The sequence below is a fragment of the Sus scrofa genome, chromosome 2, assembly GCF_054392235.1.
Source record: "Sus scrofa isolate SSC_HxYL_T2T_F1_AM1 chromosome 2, Sscrofa_HxYL_maternal_Yorkshire_Landrace_v2.0, whole genome shotgun sequence".
Lineage (NCBI taxonomy): Eukaryota > Metazoa > Chordata > Mammalia > Artiodactyla > Suidae > Sus > Sus scrofa.
Window position 1 is genome coordinate 113,967,038 of NC_139384.1, and position 12,180 is coordinate 113,979,217.

The 12,180-nt window shown below is 40.4% G+C and overlaps 1 protein-coding gene across 5 annotated transcripts in view; it reads right to left on the reverse strand.

The window, feature by feature from the left end:
• The window catches only part of ERAP1 (endoplasmic reticulum aminopeptidase 1), a 132,988-nt gene that overhangs the window by 23,669 nt on the left and 97,139 nt on the right, over positions 1-12,180 (reverse strand). For all 5 annotated transcript variants that reach the window (XM_085014102.1, XM_085014103.1, XM_085014104.1 and 2 more), the window contains 3 exons: positions 6,194-6,737; positions 4,200-4,338; positions 975-1,109 (listed from right to left, as the gene is read on the reverse strand). In XM_085014102.1, the coding sequence (XP_084870228.1) occupies positions 975-1,109; positions 4,200-4,338; positions 6,194-6,720 (801 nt within the window). In that variant the 5' untranslated portion in view covers positions 6,721-6,737. The remainder of the gene's footprint in view (positions 1-974; positions 1,110-4,199; positions 4,339-6,193; positions 6,738-12,180) is intronic.

A 12,180-nucleotide genomic window follows, 5' to 3' on the forward strand; every position in this document is an offset into this window, starting at 1 on the left:
GGTGTTTTTGCTAATAGTTTCACTGCTGAACTGAGATGGCTCCCTACATCCAAGTCTCAAGCATCATCTTCATATCCTCAGGTCAGTAGAGATATCTCCACAAGGATAAGAAGCCTCAGCCCTACAGCAACAAAAGGCAATTCAGTGGAGGAACACTAACTACTCAGGCCTCAGGGAAAACCAGTGCAAATAAATGAGGTAATTCCAAATAAATTACCCCTCACCTCCTCTCCAAACATTTTATTTGCATTCAGAGCCACAGCATATTGTTGTGTAGGCTGTTCACTATGCAGTGATACCCAGATAAGTGGCAAGTGTTCCTTGAAAAAAAATCTTTTTCTCTAGTACCCCAGGGTTTCCCGGCCCAAATGCTCTCCCTAGAGCCATTTAATACTCCAAACACGAGTTCTCTTGGGGTGCAGTGGTTTAAAGATTTGGTGTTGTCACTGCAGCAACTCAGGTTGCTGCTGTGGCATGTGTTCGATTCCTGGCCCAAGAACTTTCATATGTTGCAAGTGCAGTCTTTCCCCCCCACCCCCCAAAAAATACTCCAAGCAGACTGCTCTATCTTACTTTCTTCCCATGGCTAGAAATTCCCTGCTCAGATAGTTGTGACATTCACTTTCAAACTGCAGAAAGTTATAAACAGAAGCAACCTTAGAAACCATGGCAGGATCCAGTCCAACATACACATTTTAAAGAAGTATATGCTAACTTTCAAAGGGAGCTGGGCCCAAAGGAGCAGAAAGCCAGTTAGTGGTGGAGCCAGGACCATGACCCTGGCCAGGCCAAGCCTCACCAAATTAGAACCCCCACAGTAAACAGGAGCATCTGTGACAATGGGATGACCAACCAAATGGTTTTCCTAAGACAAAGGGGGTTCCTAGGATGAGGGACATCCACTTTCAAAATCAGGATAGGCCCAGGCAGACCAGGACAAGCTGGTCACCCTATGTTGACAATCACAGGCTCACCTTTACTCCACTCTTGGTCATCTTGCTAATAGACTTAAAATCTGAAACAATGAAGGCCACCAGGTAGGTGCTCATCTTCACAGAGACATCAAAATGGTCTTCTACGAGTCCTTCCGCAAGAGTTACTGATTTCACCTAAAATCAAAATAACTAAAATCATCAAATAATCCAAATTCCCTAAGACATTGAAAGAATTTTATAAAGAGCAATTTCCTAAAAGATATATTGAAAGTATATGACATGACATGTGTATAATAATTTTAAAATTTCTCTTTCCAATATCTGACTATGACTTAGATATTAAGGCCAAACCATTCTACTACAATTCTTTTTTATTGAGATATAATCCATACACCATAACATTCATCATTTTAAAGTACATAATTCGGTGGTTTTTATTATATTCACAGTTATGCAACCATCACCACTTAGTTACTTTTAAATAATCCAGATGAACACAAACTGACTCATATTTGGCACATGAGGACAAGTATGGGACGAAGCACAACAAAAATTGCTGGTTTTTCCAAAATGTGGTCCACTTGCATTTACATACAAGGTATAAGAAGATCTAACTGGGAAATGTCTCACAGTGAAAAAACAGACAACCTAAAATGAGCTTCTACTTTCCTAAACCACTGACAGTAGCCCGTGCCTGGGCCTGACCCTGCAAAGTCTTCTCCAAACTCTGATTTGCTTCATTGGAATCAGTTTCTCAGTGCATTGAGAGAGCAGCCTTGCGGAGTATGGAAGCGGTGTCAGGATTATGGTCTAAGAGGCCAGCTTCCAGAGAAGCAAGCTTCATACTGCAGCCAACAGAAAGCACTGGGCAGGACCTTGGAGAAAAGGCCAGCCAGAACTAGTCTGAGAAATCGCATGTTAACACAAGCATTTTTCTAATTATTTCCACCTCTATTTCTGTGCTCTTATCCTTCTTTTAATACCTGCCAGTCACAAGCTGTGATGCCTGTCACTCACCTTTTGATCATTCCAACCCTGACTCTGATAGTCAACCTAGGTTTACTCTTGAAAGAACCCAAATTACCTTTTTTTTTTTTTTAATTTTTAATTTTTTTTTTCTTTTTCTTTTTCAGGATCTCACCCACAGCATATAGAGGTTTCCAGGCTAGGGATCAAATCGGAGCTACAGCTGCCAGCCTACACCACAGCCACAGCAACTAGGGATTTGAGTTGCCTCTGCAACCTACACCACAGCTCACGGCAATGCCAGATCCTTAACTCACTGATCGAGGCCAGAGATCGAATCCGCATCCCTCATGGATCCTAGTCGGGTTCGTTATCCACTGAGCCATGACGGGAACTCCTATCTTTCTTGTTATGCCTTCTACCCATCTCAAACAAAAATGTCTATTCCTAAAGTTGTGCTGATTTTTGTAGGAAAGTAGGCTAATTAAACAAACTCAAATTAAGATGTGATTAACTCCTGTCCCAAACACTTCAATGTTCCAAAGGTATATTTACTTTTCTAGCCTCCAAAATGAAACTTTGATACCCCACTGCCCTTCCCCTATACCCCACGTCTGCAGCCTGAGTTCAGCCAGTCCTGCTAGATTTCTGCCACGTGGAGGGCTTCCCTGTCCAGGGACAGGATTACATTAGAGATTTTACGATACTCAACACGTAGGTCCTGGACATGCCTGATTTAAACTCCAGCATCTTTGGGAAGCCTCTGTGGCTCCGGCCTTTCCCATGCAAGCCTATAAATTATCCAACAATCTTATTTAGTGGGTCGGTCTCTCCATTTCAAAACCTCCCCTGTTCCTTTATTCTCCTTAAACTGTAATTTTCTAATTAGTAAACTCACTCCCACCCCAGGCAGCAATATCTTAATATTTGGTGGGCAAGGGGGAATATAATTTGAAAAAGCATTTTCTCTATCTCAAATTTATTTAGGAAAATGGCATAACTGGTTTTTGTCTCTCTAAATTCTAATGTGGTGGGAGAGAGATACAAGTTCTTGGCTGTTAGGGATTTGCAAAGTGAGCTTTTTTACAGCCTTCTGGTGGGGGTGTGTGTGTCGGAATCTGCTTTAAGATGTTCTTAAGGGTTTCAGCAATATAGATTTTTAAAGGTTGAGAAAAATTTTTAATTATTTTATTTCTATTAGAGTATAGTTGATTTACAGTGTTGCATCAATTTCTGCTGTATGGCATAGTGACCCAATCATATTCTTTTTCTCATACTATCTTCTATCATGTTCTATCCCAACAGATTGGATATAGTTTCCTGTGCTGTACAGTAGGATCTCATTGCTTATCCATTCTAACTGTAGTAGAGAGCCACAAACCAAGCTCTAGTACAAAACTTCTCAGAAACTAAAGGGTAAGAAATGTTGTACTAGAGATTGGTTTGTGGGTCTCTGTGTCCTTTCATGTGAAGATACGGCTTCCCTGGTCAGCACAGGGATGAGGTGCCGTACCCTTCTGCACTCTGGGCAAAACCTATTGCACCCTCAGTCTCATCTCAATGAGCTTCTTTGAACCAAGGATACATGTGCTTTAGGGCTTGTTATGTATCAGTGGTACAATAATAGCTCAACTGATGGTTTCTCAATGGTAGCAGACTCCCAGGATTCCAGCAGTAGTAGTGGGCAGTTTTATTCATTACTGAATAGTTTTATTCATTTGGTGAGGTCTTCTTGCCACTTCTAAAAATCAGAGGGCACACTGTCCACATCTGCTTCGGAACGGGGGGATAATGATTTCTCTAAAGGCAACTAAACTATCTATAATTGCTTACTTTTACTACCCTAATATTCTTAAAAGATGCCATAGTTACAAACTGTATAGCTAATATTAGTACATATTATGAAAAATAACTATCATAGAAATATGGCCTCATTTGACAAAGGATTTTCTTTAAAATTCTTTTAAAAGATCCTATGATAAAATGAGAGTGAAAATGCTTTACTCTCACTTAAACCTGACCTGAATTCCTTACACAGGTTCCCTCTCATGAACATTGATAACCATCAATGTTACTCTTGCTGAAATTTTGCCTGTTTTAGGGACAATTTTTTTCTATGACTACAAATAAATTATTGCTTGAAACAATAGCATGGGTTGAAAGTGGAAAGAAAGTTAGTTGTCAGGTAATAAAACAAACAAAACAGGGACCTGAATGTTAACTATTGTTTGGGCAATGCAAATCACAGCAAATCAATGAATTTTTCTCTTGGGTAGATACACAGGAGTTTAGACTCACCAATGGCATATTGGAGATGGCAAGGTGCCTTGGTTCCCGTCTGATCTTGATTGAAAAGCTTGCTTTGAAAGCAGGTTCATCAAAGCAGGGAAAGGCCATTCTGGCTGAAGTAGGTTCAAACTGTGTTGATGCAAATATCCTAAAATCATGGCATGTGAAATAAAAATACAGCATGAAGCATCAGGGACTGTGTGTTCATTTTTTAATTGACTAAAGTTATTATAAGCTTGATGAATCACACTACCAGAAAGTCTTTTATATGGCAAAAGCTATCACAGACTGAAAGAGAAGTAAAAAAACAGGCTGCTCAACTTCCTTGATAATCAATGTGAAATAAATTTAAAGGGAAAAGCCTCTTGGTTTTTTGGCTCTAAAGGAATTTCCAATAAAATTGCCAATAGTATTAGTTAGAGGAGAGGGCTAGGGCAAAATTTGTTGACCCTTTGACTTAGCAATTTTACTTCTAGGCACTTATTCTCAATAAATGATTTAGAAAGATTTTGTCAAAGTGTTGCTAATGCTGAAAGACTGCAAACAATCTAACATCCACCCACAAGGGATTAGTTAAATAAGTCAACACAGAAACATACATTTTAATAAAGTCATTAAATGATGTATAGTGATAGTCATCTGTAAAAAATACATCTTAACATATTAAATAAAACCCCTTGTGAAACAGAAAATATAACATGGTTCCTTTTACATAAAATAGTGTATGCATGGTCAGAAAAAATCTAAAGGATGTTCTCTATAAGAGAAGTAGTAGCTATTTCTAGGAGCTATAATGAGGATATATTTTCCTTTTTTTTTTTCTTTCCTTTTTATGGCTGAATCCACAGCATATGAAAGTTTCCGGGCGAGGGGTCAAGTTGGAGCTGCAGCTGCCAGCCTACACCACAGCCACAGCAATGCCAGGTCAGAGCCGCAACTGCAACCTATGCTGCAGTTTGCAGCAATATCAGATCCTTAATCCACTGAGCGAGGCCAGGGATCAAACCCGTATCCTCAAGGATACTAGTTGGGTCCTTAACCTGCTGAGCCACAAGGGGAACTCCTACATTTTACTTAAAAAAAAAAATATTTTCGGTAGTATCTGACTACTTTTACCTCAGAAAATCAGAAAAATAAGTTAGTATAATCTACTAATGAATGAAATTTGATTTTAAAATTTAGCATAAAAATCTCCCCAAATAAATTATCTTCTTAAACACAGAACTAAAGCAAGGCAGGAGAGGATCCCTACAAAAGTCCTGAGACAAAAATATTTTCTCTAACAGGCTGTTATGGGTTGAATTGTATTCTCCCAAAAGATATACTGAAGTCTTACTACCTAATATCCATGTAACTTTATTCAGAAATAGGGTCTTTACAGATGTAATCAAGTTTGGAGGAGGCTATAAGGTCAAGCCCCAATCCAATATAACTGGTGTTCTTATAAGAGGGAAATTTGGTGAATGGCCATGTGACAACAGAGGCAGAGATCTGATTGATGTGGCTACAAGCCAAGGAAAGTCAAAGAGTGATGGCCCTCAAAGTAGCAAGAGGCAAGGAAGGATCTGATTCAGAGATTTAGAGAGCGTGGGCCCGCTGACACTCTGATCTTGGTCTTCTAGCCTCCAGAACTGTCAGAGAATAAATTGCTATTGTTCTAAGCCATCCAGTTTACGTACCTGGTTTTAACAGCCCTTGGAAACTAGCACACAGGCCAATGGAAATTCAAACATGTATTATAGCCCAGAAATCTAATTCAAAAAACAAGTATTTACTCTGATAGTGCTGGAGGATAGAAAATTAGTTCAAACAGAAAAAAAAAAAATGAGATTTCCCCCCCCCCAAAAGGAAAAAACTATAAGCAACTATAAAATCTACAAAGAGATACAAAACAAAAAGCAAAGAATTCAAGGGAATTTTAGAAGACAATACACCTGCAACCATAAATTCAGTATGGGTAGCCCTTGAACTTAAAAAAAAAAAAAAAAAAAGACAAAAAATACCTCACTTCCCCTTCCTTGGTTCTGTAGGTGCTTTTATAAAATCCATGGAAACTCTCAGAAAGATTGCCAGCATATTCTATGACAATGGTGTACAGGAGCCCAACCACCAGAGGCTCAGGAGCCAGGAGCGCGATCTGCTCCAGAGGCGGGTGTTCCAGGACTTTCAGCGGCTCTTCAGACTGTCCCTCGCCAGCCCCCTTCCTCAGGGCGGCCTTAGATATTTGCAGGCGGTGACTATGCAGGATGATGGTACTGGTGGGCTTGCTGGCTGTGATTTCTATTTCTGTGGTTCCCGCAAAAGTCAGAGTGGTGAGGTTAGCGTGAATAATGAGATTGTAGTGAGCTGGGATGATGTGCTCAGGGAGCCGCATTTTATTCCAAGGAAACGGTACCCCGTTACTAGCTTTTGGAGGTGTAGTTTCACTGCTCTGACACCAGGATGGAGTGAACACAGTTATGAGACACAACAATGACCAAAGTAGAAAGGACATGGTTCCAAACGGCCATTTGATGGACAAAAATACCATCTTCTTGCTTGAACTACCTAGTGGCACAAATACATAAAAAGGAAAAAAAAAAGTCACTAAAGTATTATTAAGACAGCATCATTTCAGAACAGATCCACCCAGCATTAACAGACATAGATACAAACTTTCAAAAGTACTAGGTTATTTCCCAAAGTAAAATTACCTTCCCTATGTTACTGAGTCATAGAAGAAAGAAGTTAGTGGTTAGCAAGCCATTAACACCTACTAAAAAGCATCATTTGGCTTTCAAGGTTTAAATTAACTCTATCAGTCAGGGTTGTCTACTGAAAGCAAGAACAAGGTCTAGCTGCAGATCCTGAGTAGTTCACTAAATGGGTCATGGAGTTGCCACGTCATTTGGGAAACCAGGCACATGAAACAGGCAAGGACAGACAGCCAAAAACATAGCAGAGAAACAGCTGACCAGGTAACCACTCCCTATCCACCCTGGACCTTAGAGGAAACCGCCCTACTGCCTGAAGATTAGATGCTGACACCCCTGAAGCCACCACCAGAGTGAGGTCTCCACTGCCCCCACAACTGTGCACTGTTTCAGCAGTAGTGAAGTATCCACAGCACTAGGCAGGAAGGTGGATAAAGCAGGAATCTGAACTTCACAGCTTCTGCAATGGGAGACAGGCCTTGCTTCCCACTAAGCTTACAAAGTAGAGAGTTCCTAAAACGCAGGAAGCATAGGAAAGAAACATAGGTGCTCAGGAGTGAGAAGGGAAAAGGCAAGTATGCACAATAGTAACCCTTAATAACACCAGCATCTTTGTCAAATTGTCATGACCGAAGCTGATTTAATATTTATTTAGCCAAGGATGACTTAAAAGAATTTATGGTAACTTTCTTGATAGTTTGTGACAATCATATCAATCACCTGGACCGTCTCTTACAATCTATACAACAAATATGTGGTGGGTGCATGCTACACACAAGGCTGTGTCCCCAGTACTTGTGTGGGATGTGGGAATGCACAAGACACAAATCTCATAATCAAGGACTTAAAAAATCTGGAAGGGTAGAAAACATTTCTACATAAAGAATAAAACACAAGAGAGAAAGGGTGGGGTGGTGCTTTAAGAACAGCCCCATTAAAAAATTCTATTAAAAAACGTAAATAGACATTTACCCAAAGAAGACATACAGACGGCCAAAAAAAAAAAAAAAAAAAAAAAAAAAAAAAAAAAAAGAAAAGAAAAGAAGAGATGCTCAACAACATTAATTATTAGAGAAATACAAACCAAAACTACAATGAGGTAGGGGTTCCCATCATGGCTCAGCAGGTTAAGAAGATGCAAGTTGATTCTCGGCCTCACTCAGTGGGTTAAGAATCGAGCATTGCTGCAAGCAGCAGCATAGGTCTCAGATGTAGCTTGGATCTGGTGTTGCTGTGGTTGTGATGTATGCTGGCAGCTGCAGCTCCAATTCAACACCTAGCTTGGGGACTTCCATATGCTGTGGGTGCAGCCCTAAAAACAACAACAAAAAAAACTACAATGGGGCATCACCTCAAACCAGTCAGAATGGCCATTATCAAAAAGTATACAAACAATAAATGCTGGAGAGGGTGTGGCAAAAAGGTGGGAATGTAAAATGATACAACCAGTATAGAAAACAGTATAGAGGCTCCTTAAAAACTAAAAATACAACTACCATATGATCCAGCAATCTCACTCCTGGGCATCTGTCTGGAGAAAACCATAACATGCACCCCAATGTTCAGAGAAGCACTATTTACAGTAGCCAAGACATGGAAGCAATCTCAATGTCTACTTACAGATGAATCGATCAAGAGGACGCTACACACACACACACACACACACACACACACAAAATGGAATATCACTCAGCTATAAAAAAGAATGAAATAATGCTATTTGCAGCAACATAGATGGATCTAGAGATGATCATCCTAAGAGAAGTAAGACAGAGAAAGACAACATATGATATTGCATATATGTGGAATCTTCAAAAAAAAGATACAAATGAACTTAGTTACAAAACAGAAAGAGATTCACATAGTAAACAATTTATGGTTACTTAAGGGGAAAGTGGGAGAAGTGATAAATTAGGAGGTTGGGATTAGCATATACCCACTCCTATATACAAAGTAGATAACTAGCAAGAGCCTACTGTATAGCACAGGGAACCACACTCAGTATTTTGTAATAACCTATAAGGGACGAAAGTCTGAAAAAGTATAGGTATAGATATATATGTATCACTAAAGCTGTACACCTGAAACTAACACAACATTATAAATCAACTATACTTCGGTAAAAAATAAATATTTGCAAAAGAGTAATAATAAAAGAGAGGACTAAGGGAAAATGGAATGGTATTTCCAAAGGGACAGAGTGATGCTGAAATGCCTTCATATAAGCGCATCATTTAAGGGCACTTGAAAGGGCACTTGGGAAGGATATGTTGGATTTAGAAGGAAAGGCATCAAAAGCGCTGCAGGTAGAGCAAGCCAGAGCAGGAGCTACAATACCAAAGGAGTGAGTACAGGGCTGTTCAGGCCATTGATGTCGACAGAAGGGAATCCCAGCAGAACTTGATGGAGAATGACTATTCACAAGGCAAGGAGGGGAGTGACTCCAAGATGATGCTTAAGCAACCTATGAGTCACAGGGCAGAACATATTTGTACTGTATTTTAAAGGCTATGGTACACAAAAGGAATGAAAATTTTAAGGGAGGTGGCAATCCATGCCAGGGGAACCAACATACCCTTTCCTCTCTTAGACAAAATCCCCTCTATAATAGCTGTTTGCCAGGAGGGGTCCCCTGTTCATGAGCTTTGGGTTATCATAATGATAGTGGTATCCTGGCTTCTCCCTCTGTGTGAGTTGTTCTCAACTTTGACTGAATATTAATGTCATCTAGGAAGGTTTTAAAATGACTGATGCCTGGACCTCAAGGTAGAACAATTAAATTGGAACCTATGATGATGAAGTCAGGGCATCAGAATTTTTTTTTAAACTTCCCAAACATTCTACTAAAGAGCCAGATTGAGGAACCTACTAGACAATTCTTGTCACCAAACCATGGTCCTATCCCTTGATTCCTATGTGGCAGCCACTACTTCTTGGTAATAACTGATGTGCCATTCCCCCCACCTCACTTCCTCCTGCTCCCTCCCCAAACACACAGCTATCGGTACTTACCTCCTGCTTTCCCAGGAACAGATCTGTTGGCTAAAAGGAAAAGATACCAACACCATAGAGACAGTCAAACTTGCAGACACCATAATCCCAGTTCAAAAGGAATCACCCAGAAGAAACAGAAAAGTGAACAAGGAGAACAGGTTTTTTGTGTTTCATGTTTTGTTTTTGTCTCAGAACCAACTAAAGGATGCTACCAGTCACAGAAGATAGGAGCAAGTGGAGGAGAAGAATAAAGTTTCAACACCAAGATAGTAAAGACTTCCTGCCACCACTTCCTCAGGCAGAGCCCAAGAGTAGGGGCAGAATGATGAATTTGCCTTGAAGTTGGAAGGCCAGAGATAAAGGGAACTTGTACGATGCTTCCACTTGGACTTTCTGATGGCAGTAGCTTAGTGGGTGTGGACCACACCCCAAGATGCTAGAGGGCACAGTGAAGGTGACAGGTTCAGGCATGTGAGGACTCTAGGAGTCCTCAAAGATTTTCCAATAGCCCAAGAGGAGATCCAAAAACGTTAACTGGTTCTGAGCTGACAGCAAGGCTCATGAGCTGCTGAAGGGCTTGACAGTGGTACCTCACAGCAAAGGCTTTGCAGTGTTGAGTCCAGGAGAAGAAGAGGCCAAAGAGAACATGGTTGTGTCTCAGAAAGGATGCAGTGCCAGGAAACCAAAATACAACATGTGATGTAGACAGCAGAAATGTTGGAATTTATACATACATCCATGTATAATTATAACTGAATTAATAATGTATTTATTAGGTTTACAGTCAGAAAAGAAAATCTGGCTGTGACCTTGGGCAGGTTCCTTAATCCCAGTTTCATTTCCTTCCTGTGTAAAACGAGATGATACCTCTCTCACAGGACAGCAGTTAAGATTAAATAAGTTAAACTATTTTCAATCACTCTTTCCAAAGATATTTATTGAGGGCCTATCATGTACAAAGGTTTTGCTAAGGCAATGCAAAGCAGCAAAGATCCCTGACCTCAAAAAGCATAATAGTTGGTGTGGGGTGATTTTTAACTAATTTACACAAATACAGATATACACAGATAGTTACCCATCATGATTAGCTATGAAGAAAACAGCAGCACATATTGAAAGAGAGTAATAGGGCTGACTCACACTGGGGGCTTTCTGAGATTTTTAGCTGTGATTTCAAGGACAAATGCAAGTTAGCTAAGGAGAGAAAGAGACAGAGGTTTCCAGACAGAGGGAATGCTACACATCTTTGCAAGCTCTGAGTCAGGAGAGAGTGCAAGTTATTTACAAGGCCAGTGAACCTGAAGCACAACATGTGGCAGAAAGATGCATCTTTGGGGACAGACCACCACACAGCCTTATAAGCATCCAAAGGATTTTGGTTCTATCCTAGGGGCAATAAGAAGCCACTGGATTTTGATCTCGGGGACCTTAGGATCTGGTTGACGCCTTAAGAAAATCATCTTGGTTGCTGTGTGGGGTGTGAGGACTTGAGAAGAAGGGAAGGCCAGTTAGAAAGTAGTCTAGACAGAGTAAGTACGATGGTGGTTTGTATTGGAGTGATGTCAACAGAAATCAGGGCAGGGGGCTGGGGACACAGAGAGATGGAGATATTCAACATCCATATTTACGGTGGATTAGAAGTGGCGAGTGAGAGAAAGGACAGGACTATCAGGATGGCTGCCAGGTTTCTAAAATGAACATCTGGGTGGTCATAGGTGCCCTTTATTGAAATGGGGAAGGCCAGAGGTGGAATGGATTTAAAAGAGAGGAGAGGGAATCAAGGTTTAGTTTTAAATATATTGAACGTGTGATGTCTAAGAGATATCCAAGGGGAAGCATCAAGAAGGCAGTTAAATATACACAGATTGAGAACAGAGAGAGAAGAGTTTTAAAAGAATTTCCTGTACTTGACTGCACTCTTTTAAAGTTTCAAAAAGTACCTTCCTTTGTCATCTGATCTTACTAAAAGCTTCTTCACAATCAATGTGGATGAAAATGTGGCAGTAACGGAGTACTTAACTTACCTCATAGCCAGGAAGAGTTCAAGACACTTTAGGAACCTTACTGCCTTTGGTGAGTGTGACTTTTCCCATTCACACAAGAAGTCAGGGGCAACTCATCCTGGGCTATGTCACCTTCCCTTTATTGGGACACTATGGGATGTGAAATTCATCATCAACAGGACCTTCTTCCAACATGCTCTGAACAATGAAATTAACAAGCCCTAATAACAGCATGTCACTGCTGGTAAATGATACAGATGTTGAATTAATTCGATATTTAACACAGTGGAATTTTTTTCT